The sequence below is a fragment of the Balaenoptera acutorostrata genome, chromosome 3 (assembly GCF_949987535.1).
Source record: "Balaenoptera acutorostrata chromosome 3, mBalAcu1.1, whole genome shotgun sequence".
NCBI lineage: Eukaryota > Metazoa > Chordata > Mammalia > Artiodactyla > Balaenopteridae > Balaenoptera > Balaenoptera acutorostrata.
This window is the reverse complement of record NC_080066.1, coordinates 143793301-143816538: the sequence shown is the minus strand read 5'-3', so window position 1 is coordinate 143816538 and position 23238 is coordinate 143793301. Positions and strand designations below refer to the sequence as shown.

Sequence of the window (23238 nt, the reverse complement as noted above, 5' to 3'; positions counted from 1 at the left end):
TGAGAACCAGGGTAGAGGCAGGTACAGAAGCAGTTGGAAACCAGAGCTGGGAAGTTGGGAAGCCAGGATTGTCAGAAGCTAGGGAAGCAGGGTCAAGGCGTGGGTGAGCCGTAGCCTGGCAGGTGCAGGAGCCTGCTGTGTCCCCTCTGGTGAGGCAGCCCAGCTCAGGGCTGGCTGGCAGGAACTCCCTGACTGCGGTGGCAAGTGTGGACTCAAAGAGATGAAATCATCAGTTTACATGGTAATTGTAAAGATTGTAATGTTTGTATCATGAGCCATAAAACTACTACACTGTCCAGTATAGGGATGCTCGGGCAGGTCAGTAAACGCAGTGGTTACCGTTAAGTAAACTGGTGCTCAGCAGGTGGCCCAGAAACTGCTGACGTCGCCTGTTTCTTTGGAATCTATTGAAACCAATATGTTGATATTAATCGCTTTCTGAAATATGCTGCTTCTGTCAGATGCTTTCTTGGTCACTTCCCTCTCCCTCTAATATTTTAACAAGGAAAAATCATTTATCGACAGTTCGATAGCATAGTTTTTAACACTTTTAGCCTTCAGTAACGCATTTCATTTGTTCTAAGTTGCCTATATTTTCACACTTTTAACAACTGCAATTGAGATGGATCTTAACAACTGGTAGAATCTTAGATTGGAGGAAAAACAGTATTCAGTGTCGGTGCTGTTTTACAGGTTTCCTCTGAGGAATGTTTACATTAAGACCGAGTTTAATTTTTTTTGAATCATACTTTTTCTACATCGACCTATCATGCTGTCAAATAAGTTGCAATTTAAATTGATAATACAAAAACGATGGGTCTTAACATACAGTTTTAATCATAACCCCTAATCATGAGCTCAAGAATATTTCTCCTGGGTAAAACATTCTTAGAGGTTTCTAAAGAGATAACTTTCGGAAGAATCCATGTAATTTCCTGAATGCACAGTAATTTCCTGAAGTCTCTAAATGACTGTGTGTGCATGTGGTGGGGAGAGGGATGAGAGGGATGGTGGGTGGTAAAGCTTTGCTTAATAGTTGGCAGTCTTACCTTTGTGATAGTGAAGAGTGTGGTAGGTTTTATCATAGTCTCCTTAGGCTCTTGGGAAGATAGTTAATGGGAAGTGCAGAAATATTGTGTGTATGTATGAGTTTACTGTCTAATGGCTCACATGTCCATTCTATAAAATAGTGATGTGGTATTTTTCATTAGCAAAAAGTGCAAGTTATATAGAAAATTGTTAGTTATATAGGCTATAAACAAAAGATTAATATTTTCTGAAAACCTCATGCAAACTGACAGCAGTAGGGCCCTGGTGTTTACAGTACATTGAAATGATAGGCCAACTCACCAGTGGAAATAACACTGATAACTGTGGGAAAATGGTCAAACTGTGTAATCAAAAGAAATACAAATTAGATCTACAGTGAGGTTCCTCATTCATATCAGTAGGAATTTTTTTTTTTTTCAAGTATCCAAAGCAAGGGTAGGAACTCAAAATGTCATGATTGGTAGCATTATACCCTAATGTGCCCCCCACCTTCTTTAGGAAGCAATTTAGCATTGTACATGGAGCCGTGAAAGTGATCTAACCTTTTGGCTTAGTCATTCCACTTCCGAAGATCTTTGCTAAGGAGATAAAACCATTATTTTAAAAAACTATGTACATGAAGATTTTCCTCATAATATTTTAAGAATAGAACTTTGTAAGCACCAATCCCCAGCAATAGGGGATTGGCTAAGTCCAGTATAGGAATAACACTTGATGGGCCAGTGTGTATTCATTAAACAATAAATATGCAACAGTGGGGTGGAGAGCGCTTGTTAGTAACAAGAAGACATAAATTGTACACTAATTAGAGCTTTTTTTAACGTATAAGAAAAGCAACTAAAAGTAACGGTTGTGAATCATTGTGTGTTAATGATTGTGAATGGTTGTGTTTAATTTTTAAACAGAGCATCGTTTTGTCTCATGCAGATTTTTGTTCATGATATTTGTTAAAGGAATGAGCAAGTGACTTTTACCTTTCCCCACCTTTAGTGTGATCATCAGTACTGCTGATTAACCAGGTCTCCTTCAGTTGCAAGTTAAAAGAAAATCACAGAGTTAAGCACTACTTGACCCAGGAGTTAAACGATCTCCTCAGTTCTGCTCTCCTCTGTTGATGTCTCCTGAAAAGCCTTTCCCCTCATGATAGCAAGGGGAGTGTCCAGCAGCTCAAGACTAGCTAAGGATCCTAGAGTACAGTTCTGCCTTTCTCTTTTCTTGGGAAGTCCCAGGACAGCTGTGATTGATTGGCCGGTCCTGGGTCCTGTGCCTACCTTTGAACCCCCTAGGATAGAGTAGGGAGAGTGCCAGCTTTTTTCTGGTCACTTGGGCTAAGTTTACTTTTTTTTTTTTTTTGCATGTTGTCATTTCTTTTATCCCAGCCTTCTTGATTTTTGTATTTAGATCTGTAGTAGCACACCTTGGTTTGGCGGGTGTGTGTGTGTGTGTGTGTGTGTGTGTGTGTTAAAGCTTGCTTCTCTTTGATTCTGGCACTTAATTTTCCTGGACTTCCATTGAAAATTGTTAAGTTTTACCATGCCATAGACACTGATAAATAATACAGCGACTTTGCAAACATTTCTGCTTATTTTTTAGATTCAAATGTAGTCTATTTACTTTTTTTTGGTATAGGTAAGTAGTCATGAATTCTTTCGGAAGCTATAGGTTAGAGGCAGCTGTGAAAGTCTCTGCCTGCCATTTTGTGTACAGCTGAAATAATTTATTTTCCCATTGTCTTAATTTTTCAAATATGTAGGAGAAAAAAACTTTAAAATAATTATATGGGTCTTTTACATAAAAATGTTGAATAGAATATTTTCTCCAAAAGCAGCTTGATAAACTTCAAATTCAGTGAAGGAATTTTCATGAAGAACAAAGCAGTTGGTTTAGCTATGTGAATTACTAGTGCTGGCAATGACATTAAAATGGATGGCTCAGATTCCTGTTAAAACGGGAAGTCCAAAATTACTGTTCGTGCAAAATTCTTTCTGGGTGGGAAAAGGGGATTCTAGGTAGATACATTTGTGAAATGCTGGGTTAGACAGAATTCACTACTAGACTAATTAGTTTTTAATATATCAATGTGTGTATTCTTTGGATTCTCTAAGAGGCAGGGATATATTTGTATTTCACTTTGACCATCAAAGCCATCTTTCAAAAACAGATCAGTTATTATGTGGTTTGGGAAATAATTGCCTTAACCATTACTCTTTATCTGAATCTTGGTCCAGTTTCTTAAACGAGTGGTTAAATGGTTTGAGATGGACTTTGCTGAGGAAGTGTCATAGGGCTTTTATGTTTGGTTGTTTGTTTTAAACAACAACCTTACTATCCTGTGTGGTAGCTTGTGCTTGTTTTGTATTTCTGCCTAAATAGAAGACGCTATCCCACCTTGGTGCAAGGTGGGCTACAGGCAGACCCACCTTTTCGTGTAGGTATGGCCAAAATTTTTTTCCAGTAGCCCTATGATCTGCTCCAGAAAGTACTCTTATTGAAGCCCCAAATTAATCATGCAGCGTGGAATGAAGAAGTGAGTTTAGCTTTGGAAATAGAGGGCAAAGTTAAAAATCACTATCATGGACGTGTTCCGATAGATTAGAACATTGAACTTTTATGTAGTCCTCTTAAATCTGCCATGATGAATAGCCCCCAGATAAACCACAGCCAATTAAATGAGTTCATTTGTTGAATGGAGTTAGAATTAGCCATTTGATTGTCTGAAGAACATTTGCCAAAAGCAACTCACTTCGTTTTGGCATATTTGATATATTGAGCTGGTATCTGACAGTAGTTGGCCACAGCATAACTTGCTTCTTGAGACTGTTCCTGGAATGTGCTAGTAATATCAGCTTTAAAAGAGGGTGACTGAATTTTTAATTGATCAATAGGAGGGGAGTCACATATATGATTCATCTAAAAATGGCATAGATTATTTAGGTGCAAGTTAAAGAAGTCTAAGACATAGCCATGGTTTTATTCCACATGTATGGAGAGTTTCTACAATTTTGCTCTTTCCCAATAGAATTTTTATATTGTGCCTTTACTAAAATTGCCTTTTTGTCATTACTAAAAGCTCTTCTCAAGACTATTAAAAGTGGTTTCAATCAATGTGTAGCTATCTTTAAAATCATGTATTTTTCTACTCAACTAAATCACCACACCTTTTTCTCTTCTTCCTATACAGACTTAGCTTTGGAACCAAACCCTTCTGACCACCCAAGAGCAAGCACAATCTTCCTGAGCAAATCTCAAACAGCTGGTAAGACAATGCTTTTTTTTCCCTGAGAAAAAGAGTGAAAACTGTTTTTGTTTTGTGTATTATAGGAGGTATTTAGAAAAACTCTTACAGTGGTTTAAATGTTTCACTTTTTTATGTATTCACTTGTCTTATTTTAATATGTTGATGATACAGTTTCCTTTAGTTGTCAGTGTTTTAGGGAGGAGAACACTTAGACTATCTGTTTATACATTTTGCCACCTCTTTATCAACATAGTCAACTGGCCACATGATTTAGATGTGGTCTATTTCTCCATGCTACTTTGTCCTTTTCCCCTTGCTCCGAAGAGCACCTATGTTAAAGACAAATGATAGGGTTTAGGTCACAGTTAGGTTTTCATTTGATCAAATCAGAAACATCAGTTGTTATATATGGGAATTGAGCCTTGTGATTTTGGCCCTGTTTTACACAGTGTTCAACCAGACGAGCCTATCTCGCATCCAGATTTATGCTACTCAGAACTTTTAAGCTATTCAAAACTTTCTCATCCTAATGTAGTGCTGTGCCAGGGTAATAAGAGCACCATGCCATATGGGGTTTTCCAGAAGATTATCCTCAGCATGTGAAACTCATATAAATTTCCTGTGTCCTCCTTGTTTTAAGATGAGAATCAGAACCGTAGAATTTTTTGCACTCCTGCTTGCCTGCCTGTCTTCCTTAATGTTATGTTAAATCCTAGTTTATTTGCTAAAAAGCCATACGTGACCAAGTTTTTCAGTTGATTACGAGAGCAGGAATACAAGAAGTGAACATTCCATAATATTTAAAGTGATGCAGCACAATAAAAAACGGAGGTTTGGTTTTTTGTTGTTGTTGTTTTGCTTTTTGTTTTTTTCCATTAGATCACTGGTTTTTATAAAAGGATATAACTCAGGAACAGCCAGATGGAAGAGATGCATAGGGCCAGGCATGGGGACAGGGCACAGAGCTTTGATGCCCTCTGCAAGGGTACTACGTGTTCACCAACCTGGAAGCTCCTGGGGTTTCTAACTTGCATTTTTCTAGTGTGTGTACTTGAGCCACTCATTTCTGGTTAGGATTGCTCTATTTCTCAGTTTCTTCCAGAGCCATGAGCTGCTCACATGTAGAGGGGCGCTGGAGACAGTAAAAGAAAAGCTGTCCCATGCCTGTCTCTCTCTTCAGCCTTAAGGAATCCGTGCCTGTGATGCCTGTCTGGAGTTAAAGGAGGCAATGTGAGCAAGAGTGTGGCCTAAGACCCTCTTCAGGCTTTTATTCTTCTGGCCTTTGTTGGAGCAAAACAGTTTTGTGTGCTGTAGATATGTTCATTTAGGTCAGCACACTCATTTTAAAATTTACGTTTAACATAGGTTACTTTCCAGTTGTGTATTTTTTCAGTAAGGTATTTGAGTAGGTTACCATTAAGTGGTTCAGGATGCTTCCAGAGATACTGGTGCGTTCGGAGATGAGTGCCTGGCCAGAAACTGGTTCTTAGAGTTGTCATCTGTAGATTGTGGTAATTAAAGTAAGCTGTGTGTAAATGAAGAATTCGAAAATACTCCTGGCTAGTAGTTCAGCTATGCAGCAGGTAAATTTTTTTATTAGCTAAGTTTCTCACCTGGCCTAACTTGCTTTGTCCTTTTCTTTTGTAAATGGGGAGTCTTTCATTTGTACCTAATACAGAATATCTATTAGGTCAAAAAAGTGAAACTAAGTTTTTAGATTTTATTTATAGGACTCATCTTGCTGGATGATTTAAATTATATATTTTGTTGGAAATTATTTTAAAAAATAGAATGGAATTTTATCTCATTGTGTTATTGGTAATCCATCAAATAATTAGTGACTACTTTTATTTTTCTATGGCATTTGTATCAGAATTCATCAGTTAATTTTTTTTATTCTTAGTGCGGGAAAAGAGGAAGAGCGACCATTTAAACCATGTAAGTAAACAGTTGAAAAGTTAAGAAATGAATAGTTTGAATTAAAAATATGTCTGCCATGATTCCTAAAAATATGATGGATCCAATACTGTTAGCATGGACCTCTTTTTTGTAGATTTTCTTTTTTTTTTTTTTAAAGGTCTTTTATAGCTACTTTATTTATTTATTTCTTTATTTTTGGCTGTGTTGGGTCTTCAGTTCGTGCGAGGGCTTTCTCTAGTTACGGCAAGCGGGGGCCACTCTTCATCGCGGTGCGGGGACCGCTCTTCATCGCGGTGCGCGGGCCTCTCACTATCGCGGCCCCTCCCGTTGCGGGGCCCAGGCTCCAGACGCGCAGGCTCAGTAGTTGTGGCTCACGGGCCCAGCTGCTCCGCGGCATGTGGGATCCTCCCAGACCAGGGCTCGAACCCGTGTCCCCTGCATTAGCAGGCAGACTCTCAACCACTGCGCCACCAGGGAAGCCCTAGATTTTCTAAATCTCTATTTTCCTAATTATCAAATGTATTCAGGAAAGTCTTTGACTTAGTAGTGCCCATTTTTTAAGGGTTCTGACATTTAAGTTAAATTTCACTAATATGGTTGTAGTATAAAGATCTGCCTTAAATTCTTTTGCCTTATTTTTTTGATCTTATTTTTTAACCAAAGTAATAAAAGTATGACAGGTAAGTTAATTTTTAGCACTGTCCATTGACTTCTTGTCATAGCAGGTGAAAGCTTAGCTTCTTCGGTCCACCATGACGTTATTTCCCTCCCTGTGTTCCCTCAACATGTATCAGTTTTTATTAAATCAGAATCAATGTTTACATTACTACGACTCTGCAAATATTGTGCATTGCTGAGCCATATAGTTCTCTGACTGTGCCTCCTCCTTGTACACCCTTCATTCTTTTTCTTCAATATTAATGAAATTGGAGCCCTTCTGCACTTCTCTAGGATAACCCAATCCCCCTTTTCCTAGCCAACGTGATCTCACACAGCCAAATGCAGTAAGTAGCTCCCTGCCCGGTCTCCCTGCTTTCACATTCTTCATTTTTTCTGTGGAATTAATTTCCTGACTATATTCACTTGCCTGTTTTCTAACAGCTATTTTTTTCCCCAAATGTTTTAACATTTGTCACATGCCTATCAAAACTATTTTCCGTCTACTAAGCCACATCTGTTCCATTTTTTTTCTTGGAGACACTTTTCCCCAATCTTTTGTCTTCCTACTCCCATATAGACTAGTGTTCCCCTAGGCCTGCTCTATGCCTCTTTTCCTGGGATATCTGTGTGAAGTCATCTGGGATCTCACATAACTCTGCTCTCTTACGTTGGATCCGCTATGTCCTAGATTCTGTTTCCCTCTTGTTATACTTCCTTGTTTTACTGGAGCACATTTTCCTGGGAAAAGGGCACATGGGCAGAAAGTTTATAGAGATCTAGCCTCTCTGAAACTCCTTCTATTTGATAAAGTATAGAATTCTCAGTTGAAACTAATTTTTGCAGTTCTAAAGACATTTCCCTCTCATCTTCTCATTTACACTGTTGCTCTTAAACCTGTTGACATTGTATGGTACATTGTACATGACCGATTTTAGTCATTTTCCCCCATCCCTTCCTTCTCGGGAACCTTTTAGTACCTTCCCTCTCCCTGGGATTTTGAAATTTCATAATTCGGTTTGGTATAGACCTTTTTTGTGTGTTTCTTTGTTATTCTGTTTTTTTTCTTCCAGGTTCCTATTATTCAGATGTTGGAAGTCTTAGACTTACCAGATCGCTAACTTTTTTCCCCTCCTGCTTTGCATTTTGTCTTTTTGTCCTGCTTCCTGGAGATTTCCTTGACTGTGCTCTAATCCTTCTATTGAATATATTGTTTTGTCTACCTTATTTTCAATTTATAGAGTTCTCTTATATCCTGTCATTCTTTTTTTCACTGATGCAATTTCAAGTTTTCATTTGCTCCTGAGTTTTTATCACTCCCATCAAATCCTTCTTCCTGTTTTGTTTTGTTTTTTTTTTAAAGCATCCTTATATTTTATTTTATTTATTTATTTTTTGGCTGCATTGGGTCTTGGTTTCTGCACGTGGGCTTTCTCTGGTTGCGGTGAGCTGGGCCTACTCTTTGTTGGGTGCGTGGGCTTCTCATTGCAGTGGCTTCTCTTGTTGCGGAGCACAGGCTCTAGGGCGTGTGGGCTTCAGTAGTTGTGGCTCATGGGCTCTAGAGCGCAGGCTCAGTAGTTGTGGCGCATGGGCTCAGTTGCTCTGTGGTATGTGGGATCTTTCTGGGCCAGGGCTCGAACCCGTGTCCCCTGCATTGGCAGGCGGATTCTTAACCACTGCGCCACCAGGGAAGTCCCATTCCTTCTTCCTGTTTTGATCTCTTATGTGTTGGGGGCTTCCCTCAAACGTGTGATGGTCCTTGGCTGTCTGTTAAGATCTAATTGGAAGCATCACTTGGACAACTCGTTAACTGATGGGCCTCACTGCAAGGATTTGGGGACCACGCCTCTGAACTCTGAGCCTGCCTTGGGTTCTGTAAGACAAACTGGTTTTCTTGTTCCTGTCCTAGTCACTCTCTGTAGGTACCAAGGTTGTGCTTCCTCTGTTCTGCCATGTCAGTTACCACTCCTTTATCTAGTCTTTTCACCTTTCAAACATTAAAAATCATCTGCTGTTTATCCTGTCTTATGTATAGCTTTTTTAAAAAATGCCTTTAATTCTAATGAGATGATATCTGAAAGAAGGGGGAGAGGAAATAGATTTGTGGTCAGTCTACTCAAACTTAGATTTATTCTTTGAATATAGGTTCTGAGTTTGAAGTTTAATTGAATATAATTAACGATATTAATTCAGACAATATTTTTGATTATACCTATAATTAGAATATTATACTTTTCTACTAAGGCCTTGAGTATGAATTCTATTCAAACCACTCACCCTACCATATTGTCCATTAATGTGCAACATAGATGGAGTATTACAGATTTTTCAGTTAAAGTCATTGATTCTTAATAAACGTATCCAAAACTTGTGAAAAGGGGGAAGAGAAAAGTGAACTTCAGCTTTATTCTTTTTTTTTTTTTTTTTTTTTCATTTATATACTTTTATTTGGGAATGTTTAAATCAATACAGAGAAAACTAAATTTCAGAGACACTGAATATCATTAGTTTGGATATCATTAATTTATTATAAAAGAAACACGGAAATTATTTACAGGATGAAAGATTTCAGAACTTCAGTGGCAGCTTCACATGATGCCATTGGGGGAACGGGCAGCTTCGCGTGATGCCATTTCAATAGTGACTTATTTTAGTCGACGTATTTTCCAAGAATGTCACCATCTCTAAATAAGAAAGAATCCTTGTCATCTAGAACTACTTTGGTGCCTCCATATTCTGGGAGAAGAACTTTATCTCCAACTTTCACACTAACTGGTTGAATCTCTCCACCCTTTCCTTTAGAGCCTGATCCAACAGCTACTACCATTGCTTGCAATACTTTTCCTTGCGATTTTTCTGGAAGCATAATGCCTCCTTTGGTTACAACTTCGGGTGCACTTCTTTCAACTAATACTCGGTCAAAGAGGGGAAGAAACTTTCTAAATGCCTGTCCTGCCATGACTCGGGTTGCCGCACTTCGTACTCTCGCTCTCTCCAGCTTTATTCTTTTAATGGGTTAAAATCAGAGGCAGTAGGCACAATGGGAAGAGTCATTGGGTGGGGGCGGGATTTCAACAGGTACTTGACCTTTAATGATAAGCTTTGAGGGTTGTTACTTACTAGCCTCCTAGGTATGATTATTTTCTAGTCTTCACCATTAAACCTGAAGTCTACTAAGCAACCTTTCCCCTTATAAAGATTGTAAAAGTCCATGTATTTTGTCCTTAGTGCTGAATGAAGATAAATACTCTTCTTCAGTGACCAATTGAAATAATACCTATGAACATTAAACTGTCAGTAGTGTTTTTTGCTACTTTTTTTTTTTTTTTTGTATTTGCACTTTATACCCTTATGTGTGTCAGTGCAGTTTATTGAGGTTGTGAGCCAGCAATGGTAAGGCTTTAATCATAAAGGACAGTTATCTTAAATTTTCAAGCAAGATGAGAGGAAAGTAATCTGCTGGCAGCTAACATATCTAGGCTTTGCTCAGAGGCTTCAATTCTGCCATCCTTTAGTGAACACTAGGTGCTGGAAAGTTTGAATAGTTTCAGGAGTAGGCCTGTGGAAGTGTTTCTTTTGTAGGATCGAGCCAGTAGACTGTAAGTTGCTGATACGTTAAATGAGCCCCCATAGGACTATAGACCACATCTAATTAAAAATTTTAAATGTTTTAGCAGTAATATTTCCAAAGACAAATCAATATACATTCATAATAGAAAAAAAAGTTTTTAATAGAGGAAAACAGGATAAATAGCACCCAAAGCTCTACCAACTAGTCTATATTTTGGTACATTTCCTTACTATTTTTATTCCCCTCATATATATAGATTTTTGGTCAGAATTGACTTTTATTACGTGTAGTGTATGTCATATTATACCCTAATAGTAGTGACCTTAAAAGATAACCTGCTTCGTTTAGAAGCAAAGTATTTGAATGAGTGAATTTTCATTTTTCATGCTGTATCTGTTTTTTGAGATTCTAAAATTACACATTAACCAAATAGCTTAAGGACCATATCAGAGTTTTAGTTTAAAACATTTCTAGCTTGAAGGAGAAATTAGTCTTCCAAATAGTGATACTTTTCAAATATGTTACATCTAGAACTTTTTGTTAATAAGGAATAAGTGGCTTTGCATAAAGCATCTGAAACAAGCAAAATGGTGTTTTATATATGCCATTTGGATATTTCTGATTATTGGATACTGGCAATTTTTATTTAAATGCTCTGTATTTTAAAAAGCATCAACTAGATTTTCTCCCTGCCTCACCTTTCATGTATTTGTGGCGGACATTGATGGGAGAGTGTGACAGCATGGTGAAAACTGTTTTATATTAATAGGAGGAAGGAAGGCTCATCTGAATTAGTAAACAAACAAAAACCAAAAACAAAACCCAGCTTTAAAATTGTTTGTATTCTGTGGTATTAAAGAATGCTACTCTTCCTTCCAGTGGCTTTCAGTGATTGGGATTTGGTTATTGGCCTTACTTTAAGGAAGAGAGTTGTCCTAACATAGTTTAGGCCATTTTAGTATTTGACTATTGCCGTGTTCATGGGCTCTTCACAAATAAATGGATACTTCTAAAGTGTTTTAAAGATAGTTCATTCTCTAGAGGGTCTCAAAAAGTTCTTTGTCACCTATCCAACACCACTGTAGATAAATTCTCACGAATTTGTATCTTTAGTAAGATTTACCTCCAGTTGTAACTGATCTTAAATAATTTCTCAAACACTTGTTGAATCCTAATTTGTCCCAGATTCTGTGCTCAGTAGCTGGAGGTAGGAGAAGAATCTTCCTAACCTGGAGAAGCTTGTTTACTAAAGAGGGTGGTACTATGCAAGCAGCTGAGACCATGGAACAGTTGGTAAATTAGACGTGTGAGTGTGCAGAAAGTGAGAAGTTTTGTGGTGTGCCTGCTGGCAAAGGGATCCTAGAGGAAGATGGGGTCAAGCTTGCTGGGACAGGAGGAAGAAAAAGGCATTGCAGGCAGAGAGCAGCATGGGTGAGGCAGGAGTGTCAGATAACACGTAGAACAGAATTAGTACAATTTTGAAATGAATGGCAAGTATTCTCTGAGGTTCTCACTTGAGTAATGTAATGACAGTCTTACTTAAACATGAAGTGAGAAGTTAAATTCTCAGAGTTGTTTTATCCGTTTTTTTTGGATGCGAGAGAATCTTTAAGCAGTACCTTTTTGTCCTCCAGATAAGGAAATTGAGGCCCAGAGAGACTTATGGCCCCCAGCTTTTTAGTGATAGAGCAGCCCTGGCATGCCCAGCCTCTGATTCGAAAACGTTTGTTTCGTCACACTGTCTCCTGAACTAATACATTTATTATTGGTGTTCATTTACTGCAGTGAAGTGCTCCTACATCGGTATTATAGAAAGCATTACGTTTTATTGTAGTAAATGAATAGAAATAGGAAATCTCAGCTGCATTTCATTGCTTAAGGAAAAAACCCTGTAATCTTATTCTAAACTTTTTACATTATTATAAAGGTAATTTATAATAGGTGCTTGCCAGGTTTGATTATAGGTACTATATCAAGGCAGCATTTTATAACCCATTTCTCAAAGCTCGTCTGTGGAAGTCAGAGTATAGAGGTTTCCCATAGAGCTGCACATGACATCACACTCAGGCAGTTCATGGAGTGTAAGAAAAATCTTAATGCTTTATCGTTTGACATTTTAACCAAGGAAAAAACCACACTTTATAGGTTTAACTTACTGTGACATTTTCTTCTATTTCCCTTCCCCTTCAGGTATCTCCAGGGCAGCTTACTAAAAAGTATAACTCATGCTCAACAATATTTCTAGATGACAGCATAGTCAGCCAGCCTAATCTTAGAACCACAGTAAAACGGTGAGTACAACTAGGTTGCCAAGGGCTGAGTGACAGACCCCCTTATCGCTAAAAGCATCCTAGTCATACATAATTTCATTCATTTGAATTGTCCTTTTCAGTGATCAGGTTAAAAAACTGGTGTCAACTATATATTGATTTCAAGGACCTAAATATGAATTTTCAGTTTCCATTTTAATCTTAGAGCGCATGATAGAAGGGAAAGCCAGTTAGCAAATAAGAAATCCCAGAAAAAGTATAAATCTTTATTTGACGCATTTCTGTTGTTAAGCCATTGTTGAACATAATGAGAAAGAGAGGTACTTTTTATTGGCTATTTCTAGAAAAAATTATTTCTTTATGAGTTGTAGTCCTCAAACAATGTATACTACTTTGGAAGCTACTCTTAGAAGAAGGAACAGCTTGTCCCCTACTGGCACCAAAGCGAATCTGCATTTAAATTTAATTGGATTTTGTCAGATTTATCCCACTGTGCATTTTTTTTTTCCTGCACTATTTCTGTATGAAATTTTACTTCTCCTTCCTGTCCCCCAAAGAGAGGGAGAATATATCAAACCAGTCTTAAGAAATACACACTCAAGCTTAATTTCTTTGTAGATGAAATTTGTTCAGCTGAGGTTTTAACTTAATAGACACATTTAATTTTTGTTTATATATATAAATATATCTCCAACATACTGTATCAATCACAGCAGAGAACAATAAAAGAGGTGAGGTTTCGGAAACATGGCTGTGGTCAGGCTTATACTTAAGGAGACACGAACAGTGTCATGATGATGGAAACTATTCTTTAATTTCTGGGAGCACCTCATAGTCCACAATTGGAGATGCACTTTCAAAACACCCTAATGATGAACCTTTCAAGCTTATTTAAGAGAAAAAAACCAAACGGGATGCAGAGCTTCTTGCCTCCTCCCTCGCGGTTGTCCACGAAACATTAACATCTCCTTAGGATATGAATGTTGATTTTCCAGAACACAGTTTGGGAAATGCTATTTGAAAATATTAATGTCCTTATCCTTAATTTTATTTGTTGTCTTAATTTTATAAGCTAATTATATTTTTAATTGGTTTTTAATGTGCCAGCTTTTTTTTTAGCTATTTAAATGATCAGTAACTTCTACTTTAATTAAAGACAGCAAGTTCACAGTCATAATAATGTAACTTTCCTCTCTTGCTTACAATAACAGTTGCAGTCAAATCATGTTTCAGCAAAAACTGAGCCCCATCTCTAAAGTCCTGAGTTTGGGCACTTATCACATAATCACTGAATGTTTTTATTCAGCCAAGACACTGAATCTGTGGGTACCAAAACCACTCTACTTTGGCTAGAGTCGCAGCTTCTTTTGAATTCAAACGAGTCTGATGTCCAGTATATAATTCAAAAGTACTTTGAAGGTTAACCTTGCTCAGGGACTTCCCTGGTGGTGTAGTGGTTAAGAATCTGCCTGCCAACGCAGGGGACACAGGTTCGAGCCCTGGTCTGGGAAGATCCCACATGCCGCAGAGCAATTAAACCCGTGCGCCACAACTACTGAGCCTGTGCCGTAGAGCCCGCGAGCCACAGCTACTGAGCCCGTGTGCCACAACTACTGAAGCCCACGCACCTAGAGCCCGTGCTGTGCAACAAGAGAAGCCACCACAGTGAGAAGGCCGCGCACCACGACAAAGAGCAGCCCCCGCTCTTGGCAACTAGAGAAAGCCCGCGTGCAGTAACAAAGACCCCATGCAGCCAAAAATAAGTAAAATTAAATAAAATTAAAAAAAAAAAAAAAAGATTAACCTTGCTCAGACAAGTAGGTTTCATCCTTTTTTTTCCCCGACCTAGTCTAATTTTTGGAAGTACAGTAAATTTTAATTTGCTCTCATTAAGTTTTAAAAATGATCATTCATCACATTCATTATTGGTGAAATAAAGGTTTACTGAGAAAATTAATAGGGCCAATTGGCTTTTAGGAATGATTTTGAAAATGTTTATCATGGGCTTAGTTTTCAGTGGGGTAGTTGTTCTCAGTGGGGTAGGTGAGCCTTATTAGAATCACTTATGCAACTTTTCAAGATATATGTTTCTGGATGCACAAAGTCCACCCGCCTGCCCCCGCCTCCAAGACACAGTGTCTGTGTGTCTGTCTGTCTGTCTGTCTCTCTCTCACCCACGGACACACACCTTTTGACAAGATGGGGAATGATGTGAAGCATGATTATATGGACAAAAGCATCCCGAGTGATTCTCCGATCTTAACCCTAACTCATTCATCCCTAAACTTTGCTGCACGCTGCAGTCATCTGGGGATCTTTAAAAACAGTCCTGATGCCCAAGTCATACCCAGTGCCGGTTAAATCAGAACATCTTGAAGCAGAAGCCAGGCAGTTTTTAAAGCTTCTCAGATGATCCCAGTGTGCAGCTGAGCTTGGGAGCCACTATTTGGTTAGAGGGCAGGAGAAAGAGAACTGCTTCTGATAATTAGTGGGACCTTAGGTAAGTCAGTTTTAAGCCTTGGTTCCCTTATCTGTAAAATGGGTTGTTTAATTAAATGTCATCTACGGCTCAGTGGTCCTTTCCATCATAAAACTTCTAATGCTGTGATTTTAAAATCAATTTGAAGATGAAACTTTGAAGCACTATAGAAGTATCCATCTCTGATGCTAACGGTGTTACAGGCCTTTATACAAGTGCTAAGATTCTATAGACCTATTATAAAATTCATATTTGCCTTCCCTCAATTATTTTGAGTTTCATTTTAGACACTGAGAACAAAGGGGAGCATATAACTTAACCAGAGAACCCCTTTGTTGCCTAATATACAACATCTGTGAATAACTTAGGAATATAGTAACTTTAAAAAGACTACCGGGCTTCCCTGGTGGCGCAGTCGTTGAGAGTCTGCCTGCTGATGCAGGGGACACGGGTTCCAGCCCTGGTCTGGGAAGATCCCACGTGCCGCGGAGCAACTAGGCCCGTGAGCCACAACTACTGAGCCTGCGCGTCTGGAGCCTGTGCTCCGCAACAAGAGAGGCCGCGATAGTGAGAGGCCCGCGCACCGCGATGAAGAGTGGCCCCCGCTCGCCGCAACTGGAGAAAGCCCTCGCACAGAAACGAAGACCCAACACAGCCAAAAAATAAATAAATAAATAATTTAAAATGAATATCTGCTTTAAAAAAAAATTGTCTTTAAAAAAAAAAAAAGACTACCTAAGGACTTGTATCTATCTGTTCATTAATACTTTATTTAAAATAATTTGGAAATACCTGTCATTAATAGTATACTGTGTAGTATTATGCTGTATTATTAGCACTGCTTATTTCAGGATAGCTAGACCTATCATCAGTTTTGTGGCTATAAAATTTTGCTATTAAATTTTCTAATAATTATGTAAAAGTGATTTTAAATCATTTTGGTATAGAGCACTTTTATTATTTACTTTTAGGGAAATAATGGAAAACGGATGGGTAGGTGGATAGCGAACTAAATCAACTGAAATGCAGGGGCTAACAAAAAAACCACACACACACCCCCCCCACACACACAAACAACTACTATATGGCTTAAATTTAAGCATGTGTATAGATAGATATAACTTGTACAGGACAGAAGGTTTTGTGGGTAGAAGGACAAATGACAGGGGAAATATGTAATAATTTATATATTATAATAATCAACCAAAACATGCCTTCTAACAGCATATCTAGCATTTTGGGTCTCCTAATTTTGCTAAAAACTGAAGAACCTAAAACAAGGGGGAAAGCACCCATGTGGTACTGTTCTGAATTAGAGGATTTCGGGGCCACTGGGCCTCTGGAAGGTCTTCCCTCCTTGCTAACCCCTTTTTAAAAATGTCTTCAGGCCTGATATGATAAAAATCAGTTATTACAATGTATTTTTTTTTCCTCCACAGTATGACCTTAGCAATATATTACCACATAAAGAACAGGTGAGCTCTTTTAAAACCTATCTTGTTATTCCAGCTAATTAATTTACAAGGTATCAAGTTTAGTGTTAGGTAATAACTATAGATGTTACTGGCATAAGCTTTTATTATTAGAGTGCTTTTATTACAATATAGAAGTGAATCATTTATTTTTATCTTAGGACCCTTAATTCTTAGGTTACTGAGCATCCCAAAGAGTATTTGTTTATATGGGTTATATTGATAATTTACTGTATTAGAAATTGAAATTGAGAGTTTAAAAAATTAAATCTATTGTATGTTAAAACAGGGTTTGCCTTATCACTATTGAAATTTTGAGCTAGATAATGCTTTGTTGTGGGGTGTCGTCCTGTGTGTTATAGGATATATAGCAGCACCCTTGGCCTCTACTCACTAGATGCCAGTAGCACCTTCTTCCCTCCACATTACGACAACCAAAACTGTCTCCAGCCATGGCCAGAAGTCCCCTGGGGGACGAAATCACCCCTGATTGGGAGCCCCAGTGTTTAACATAAGTCATTTTTTTTTAATGAATAATAACTATTTTCCACAACAAAAAATATTGAGAGAAAAGTATCTCCTTAATAGAAGGCAGCTGATTCTCATATCTATTCTGTCTTCAGTCATTTGTTTTGAAGAAACAATATGAAGAAGATCCAGCCGCTTGCAGATATATAGTTGGAAAAAGATGTATTTTTAAAGCCTTCAGATAATTTGGTATATTCTTTGATACTGTACCAAAAGTCTGCATGTGCTAGTTTCTTAAATTAGTTAAAATGGAATTCTAAATCATATCAATGAACTTGTAATAAATACTATGTTAAATTAATACCCATTGATCTGTCATGCATACTGAGTAGATCTTTTTACCTGTACCTGACTTTATAATATTATACGTTGGTCATTTGGAAAGTATTGGTTCACATTTCTTTAGACAGTGTCAAAAACTCACTTTTGTTATTAGTATCACCACCAGTCTTACCAGAAAAGTCTTTTAAGTGTTGAGAAGTTGTCAAGTTCACAATAGAAGGTAGAAGTTTTCCAAAAATCCTGATATTTTTAGCTTGATGGCTTGAATTTTATCATTGGCAACAAATAACTTTAGAGTTATTTTCCTTGAAGTGACAGGCTCACTTTGTTCATTTTTGAAAGAATGACTGTGTCAGTTGTACATTCAGATAACGATGGTGTTCGATGAAAAAAGTGTTTCAAATAAAGATGGTGTTCTATGAAAAAAAATGACTTACCGCCAAGTCACAAGTGCTTTTCCTTAACACAGCCATATTTCAGTATGTAAAAGTGCTTAATGCATACTTTCTACTTATTCAGAATATTAAAAAGAAGGACCAAGGTTTAAGAACACTATTAATTTTTACTCTTTTATCAAGGATGTTCTTAAAGCAGATTTTTAACTGCAAGTGGCAGTGAATAATTGAATGACTTCTAATTCAGTTTGGTACCACTGCCTTGATTCATGCTCAGAAACCAGCAGTTTTACCCACTTTTGCTTTTATACATCCATAGCAAATGTCACACAATGTGAAGGGCAGGTAGTGTCTTAGTATTCTTATAAAAGCAGTTTTGACCTCTTGGGCCTCCTGAAGGAGGGGATAGGGGAGAATCCCAGAGGCCTGCAGACCACATTTAGAAAACCGCTGTTCAAATGAGCGCAGTGTATTAGTGTGGTGAAATTTTAAATTAAAAAGCCTGGTTTCTTTTAAAATAAAAAGACAATTACATTTTTAACTCAAACTATTTAAAAGAGACAAGAAGAAATACACAATAAGAATATAAAGAACTAAAGAGAAAAAAACGGGAAAAAACCATGAATCTCATATTCACATTCATTGAAGTTAGAAGAATTTATTGCCCACCACCACTGCTTTATAAAATGTTCTTGCATATTCCAGTGTGAGGTTAGAGGAGTGAAAATATATTGGTTTACTAGCATTGCCTGTTAGGGAGGGTCAGTGCTTATAGAGGCAACTCTGGCTGGTTGTTGTAGAAAAGATTTCACAGAACTTGATGTGCTGAGTAAAAATAGGTCAGGAAACCTTTCTAAGGGTGGAATCCAGGAGAAGAATTGATAAAACTGTTTGCTTTGTTGAAGGTTAAGCTTCCTCTACCCCTCTCTCTACTCCTAGCAGATATTTTACTAAGATAGTAACTCCTGAATTAATTTTTTAAATACACATTCTTATTTTATAGAGCTGCAGATAGATCCTTGGATATTTTTGATGAGAGATTACATCCACTCACAGTAAGTGTCAGTTTTATTGAAGTTGTATTTTTCTCTTATACAGTTGTGTTTATTTCACGCTGATTTGCTTTGAAATTAATTACTAGAAGAAAATTACTTCCTCCAGCTCGAAGTCAAATTCATCTTCCTTTAAGTCTTCTTCCCCATGCCATGTTGTGTCTAGTCATTTTACCGAAGGCGTGTTGTCTAAGGGGTTGATGGATATGAACCGAGTTGCACTTTGTATGAATAGTGAGCAGGTAAGTAAACATACCCAAGTAACAGAAAATGTATCTTTTTAAAGGATGATTTTCCATAGCATCAAACAATATAAATATTTGTAAATAAACCTAATATGATAAGGCCTCTAAGAAGAAAATTAGAAAACTGTTTAAATTTTAAACGAATTAAAATGACAAAGTTTTAAAATTCACTTCTTCGGGTGCTCTGTAGCCACACGTGGCTGGCGACTGCTGTACAGGACAGCGCATTCTTAGAGCCTTATGGTTACAGGACACTGGAAGTGTGTTTTCAAAGTTGATTACAGAAAAGTATGACATATGGTGATCAGCAAGACTTCTGAGCCTAAAAATATTGGGTTGGCCAAAAAGTTTGTTTGGTTAGTGAATATATTGTTCAATAAAATGCTTGGTGAAAATGAAAACTGTGTCTTTTATTTGTACTTAAAACCAAATGAACTTTTTGGCCAACCCAATAGTTTACATTTGGTTAGAATTCTCTGGGGAGGAACGTGGAAATACATAAATTCTCTGCGGTTGTGCCTGTATTTTTCTTTAATGAATGGTGGTGAGTACTGGATCACTGTGGTATTTTAGGATCCCATTGTTTATATTTAAAAGACTACAAGACATGTCACCCAATCAAAATTATTTTAAGGGACACGTGGGCCCAAGTGTGAAGACTGCTATCTTAAGGGTACTTTTAAGTATTTTTCTTCCATGGATACTTAAATTGCATTTTTTCTCCTTTCAGCGAGAAAAGATTCCAGAGGAATACTTCGAGCATGATCCTGAACACGAATTCATTTACAGATTTGTTCGTACTCTTTTTAGTGCCGCACTGCTAACTGCTGAATGTGCAGTAGTAACTTTGGTAAGATATTTTTTCTTTCATAAAGCATCTGTAGAAATTTCTGTCTTGTACACATGGTATGGTCCTGTTTTTCCCAAATGAAAGTAGGTTCCTGAAATGATCATTAGAACTTTATTAAGAGAAACCTATCAAAAGAAAGTAAAGTATACACATTTGAGCTTTAATAATCATTATGATTTAAAATGTTGCCATTGCTTTTCTCATCACAAAACAATTGCTATTAAAGGCAGCAGGAGAGCTTTCTGGTTTCTCCTTCCACACCTGAGGGGACACATGCACACACAGTGCACACACGCACACACAGACGACGCATGTTGTGGTGGTAGGGCGGGGCAATAACTGAACGCTCTGGTCCACAGGCAGAAACAGGTTCCGGGTAGTTTGAAGCTGAGTCCCAGACTGTACTGCCTAGGCAGTTCTGATGTGTGTCCTGATTGAGAACTACTGCCCTCAGTTCTCTGTTCCTTGGGTAATGGATAATGGTGTTAACCATCCCTGCTGTCCTCTTATTGCCTGCATGTGAAGTTGCCCAGGACTAGGGTGCCAGTAGGACTTCAGAAGGCTTTACTCTAGTTAGCCTGCTAAGCTCCAGCTGTGTAAGGACCTTTTTGTCATCCATTCCTAATTCCTATGGTAAGATTTTATCATTTGAATAATAAATCATATTCAAGTGAGAGGTAGTTGGGATTGTTTTACTCCTCCCTATAGCAAACCTGTAGGGGGGAAAGTCAGCTGCGTGGTCTGCAGGGAAGGAATACTTAGGCCACTCACTGCCTGCTCCTATCAAGGCAGAATTTAGGACAGGAGGCTTGTCCTTTTGAAAAGAGACCCCTCAGTGGGTACTGGATCAGACACAGGCCTTTTCTTGGAGCTACAGGCCACTTGGAGTGCTTAGCACGTGCTTGAGAGAGGCAGGAATGGTGCTTGCATATGGAGAGCTAGGAAATGCAGGAAGGAGAGTACTTGGGTTGGAAGAGGGGCATTTCTTTGTAGACAAGTTAAGCTTGATGTACCTGCGAGACAGCAGAATGGCAGTGTCTAGTAATCATTTGAATATATGGGATTGGAGCATGAATCTGAGCTAGAGGGAGGGAATTAAGTGTAGCTGTTCAAATGCAGAGAAAGTATGTAAAATAAAAAGTGGGTAGAAGATAGATCTGTAGGGACTGTCAGCACTTAAGGGACAGATCCCCAGAGGAGTGGCTACAGTGGTAGGAAACCCAGCAGAGAACCCTAAGAGACACCAGGAGAGGTTCAAGAAGGAGAGTATGGTCCAAACGCTAAATGCTACCAAGAAGTTGCTCATGTCCTAAATACCATGTCACTGAATACCTACTCTGTGTCACTTTTCTACATGTGGGGGGTGGAGGAGAGAACAAGTTGGATAAATAAAGTTCTTGCCTTTATGGAGCAAGTGTGGAAGACGTAAATTTTTTTTTTTTTTTTTATCGGAGTACAGTTGATTTACAGTGTTGTGTTAGTTTCAGGTGTATAGCAAAGTATAAGTGTTTTTTTTTAATGAGTGTTTTTTAAAAGATGACTATTTCAAGTAGTGGTAAAAACCATGAAGAGAAAGCAAGGTAAAGGGATAAAGTGATTAGAGGGGCTTACTAGAAAGCTCAGGAAGAGCCTCTTTAAAGAGGTAATGTTTGAACCCAGGACCTGGCTGAACTGAGGAAGATCAGGTACGCTGGCATTACGGGCAGAGGGGACAAGTGCAAGGCTCTGAGACAGGAACTTGTTCTGTGTGTTCAAGGAAAAGCAAGGTGGCCGTTGTGATCCGAGCGGGGAATGAGGGAAAGAGCATAGGTGATGAGGTCACGGAAGGACAAGGCCGTACCGCACAGGGCCTCGTAACTTGCAGGCCACGGGAAGAAGGTATTTGTTTGATGGGAAACCTCTGGCAGATCTGGAGCAGGCGCATAAAGTACTCTTAATTTAAGAGGCTCTCCTGGCTGCTTTGGGGAGAACAGACTGTAGTCTGTTGGGAGGCAGAGAAGCTAGGCAGTGGCAGCGATACAAGTCAGAAGTGACAGACAGAAAAGCGGTCAGGGTACCAGTGAAGGTAGAGATAACAAGTTCTAACAGATTGGAGCAGGATACACTCAAGTGCAGGTTTTTGGTCTCAGCGACTGGGCGTGTGGCAGTGCTCTTTCATTTATGAGGGAAGGCCTGGGGAGTGGAGCTCTGGGACGAAGAGCTCTGGGTTGTTTGTGTGAAGGCACCGGTGACCACGGCAAGAGTAGTCTCTGTAGAGTGGTAGCAGCAGGAGGCTGACTGAAGTGGGTTAAGGAGAGGATGGGAGATGAGGAGCTGGCCTCAGCCCTGAGGACGCCGTCTAGGGGCAGTGGGGGACAGGCTGGGGACATGGAAGCATTCACACTGGAGGAAGCCTCTGACAGAGAGGGAGAAGTTGTTCAAAAAGAGACTAACTGTGGGCACAGTGCTCTGCAGAAGTGAGGTGGGATCAACTGCATTCATAGGAGAGTTAGCTTCAGTGAAAAGAAAGAAATCTCGCTTCCTCCGAGACAGGAGGGCAAGTGGGATAAATGAATATCGGCACGTGTACCAAGTTTGCCAGTACAAAGGTGAGAGGAAGTTGAGAGATTGCCAGTGTCGTTTCAGTGCCTCTGATTAGTCCCATAAAGTAGAGAGTTGAACCTTGTGGGGAGAGTCGTTCTTAGGGTACTAGAGAGTGCTGAGTTCTTTGGGGAATGGGAGCCGAATTTCACTAAGAACATATAATCTCAATACCCGTGTTTGAAAACACAGTAGAGTTTGGAGGGCATGGGCGAATCTGAGCTGTCAATCTGATAACCCTTCAGAGAGTAAACAGACTCTTTAAAACTGGACATTTTTCTTTTTGTCAAATGGCATATACACTCTTCTACAGAGGTAACAACAAATCACAGCTTACCTCTCTAATCTTTGCTCAGCTGTTAACTCCATCCAGTTCTTTGTAGGGTAGACATTTGATCCATGTAAAAGAAACCATGAAATCATCTCACAAACCGGCAGGTTTAGAGGAGCCCCAGGGATACAGACACAGGCAGGTCTTCCCACCTTAAAACCAAAAGAATTGACTAAGCTGCAGATTATGTAAGACAGAAATGAATAATGAAATGATAATGGAGATGTGAAAAATTGGGGATATGAAAAGGACTACCCTTTGTATGCATGTGTGTTCCTTAAAAAGGCACTAAAATATGGGAACACTTGCCAGCTAGCT

The 23238-nt window shown here is 38.7% G+C and overlaps 3 protein-coding genes and 1 long non-coding RNA gene across 8 annotated transcripts in view; 2 read left to right on the top strand and 2 right to left on the bottom strand.

Annotated features, from left to right (window-relative positions):
- The window catches only part of LOC130707571 (coiled-coil domain-containing protein 170-like), a 108863-nt gene that overhangs the window by 44765 nt on the left and 40860 nt on the right, over window positions 1–23238 (top strand). The gene's annotated exons all lie outside the window — the stretch shown is intronic.
- Window positions 1–23238, top strand: part of LOC130707710 (cyclin-Y-like protein 1) — a 48941-nt gene that overhangs the window by 19542 nt on the left and 6161 nt on the right. For 4 of the 5 annotated variants that reach the window (XM_057544250.1, XM_057544253.1, XM_057544252.1 and 1 more), the window contains 6 exons: window positions 4232–4306; window positions 6192–6226; window positions 12627–12727; window positions 16625–16660; window positions 18866–18917; window positions 19890–20009. In XM_057544250.1, coding sequence (XP_057400233.1) covers window positions 4232–4306; window positions 6192–6226; window positions 12627–12727; window positions 16625–16660; window positions 18866–18917; window positions 19890–20009 — 419 coding nt within the window. The remainder of the gene's footprint in view (window positions 1–4231; window positions 4307–6191; window positions 6227–12626; window positions 12728–16624; window positions 16661–18865; window positions 18918–19889; window positions 20010–23238) is intronic. The other variant, XM_057544254.1, reaches the window with a different exon arrangement.
- Window positions 9501–9853, bottom strand: LOC130707711 (10 kDa heat shock protein, mitochondrial-like). Its single transcript, XM_057544255.1, has one exon. It carries the CDS (start codon window positions 9822–9824, stop codon window positions 9516–9518), a length of 309 nt encoding a protein of 102 aa, XP_057400238.1. The 5' UTR covers window positions 9825–9853; the 3' UTR covers window positions 9501–9515.
- On the bottom strand, window positions 19920–23214 carry LOC130707712 (uncharacterized). Its single transcript, XR_009007727.1, has 2 exons — window positions 22927–23214; window positions 19920–20100 (listed from the first exon to the last, which is right to left on the bottom strand). It is a non-coding gene; the product is annotated as an uncharacterized LOC130707712 (long non-coding RNA).

Bases quoted from the DNA above. Each gene is read 5' to 3' on its own strand.
- LOC130707711 (XM_057544255.1), bottom strand. From the start codon at position 9,824: ATGGCAGGACAGGCATTTAGAAAGTTTCTTCCCCTCTTTGACCGAGTA.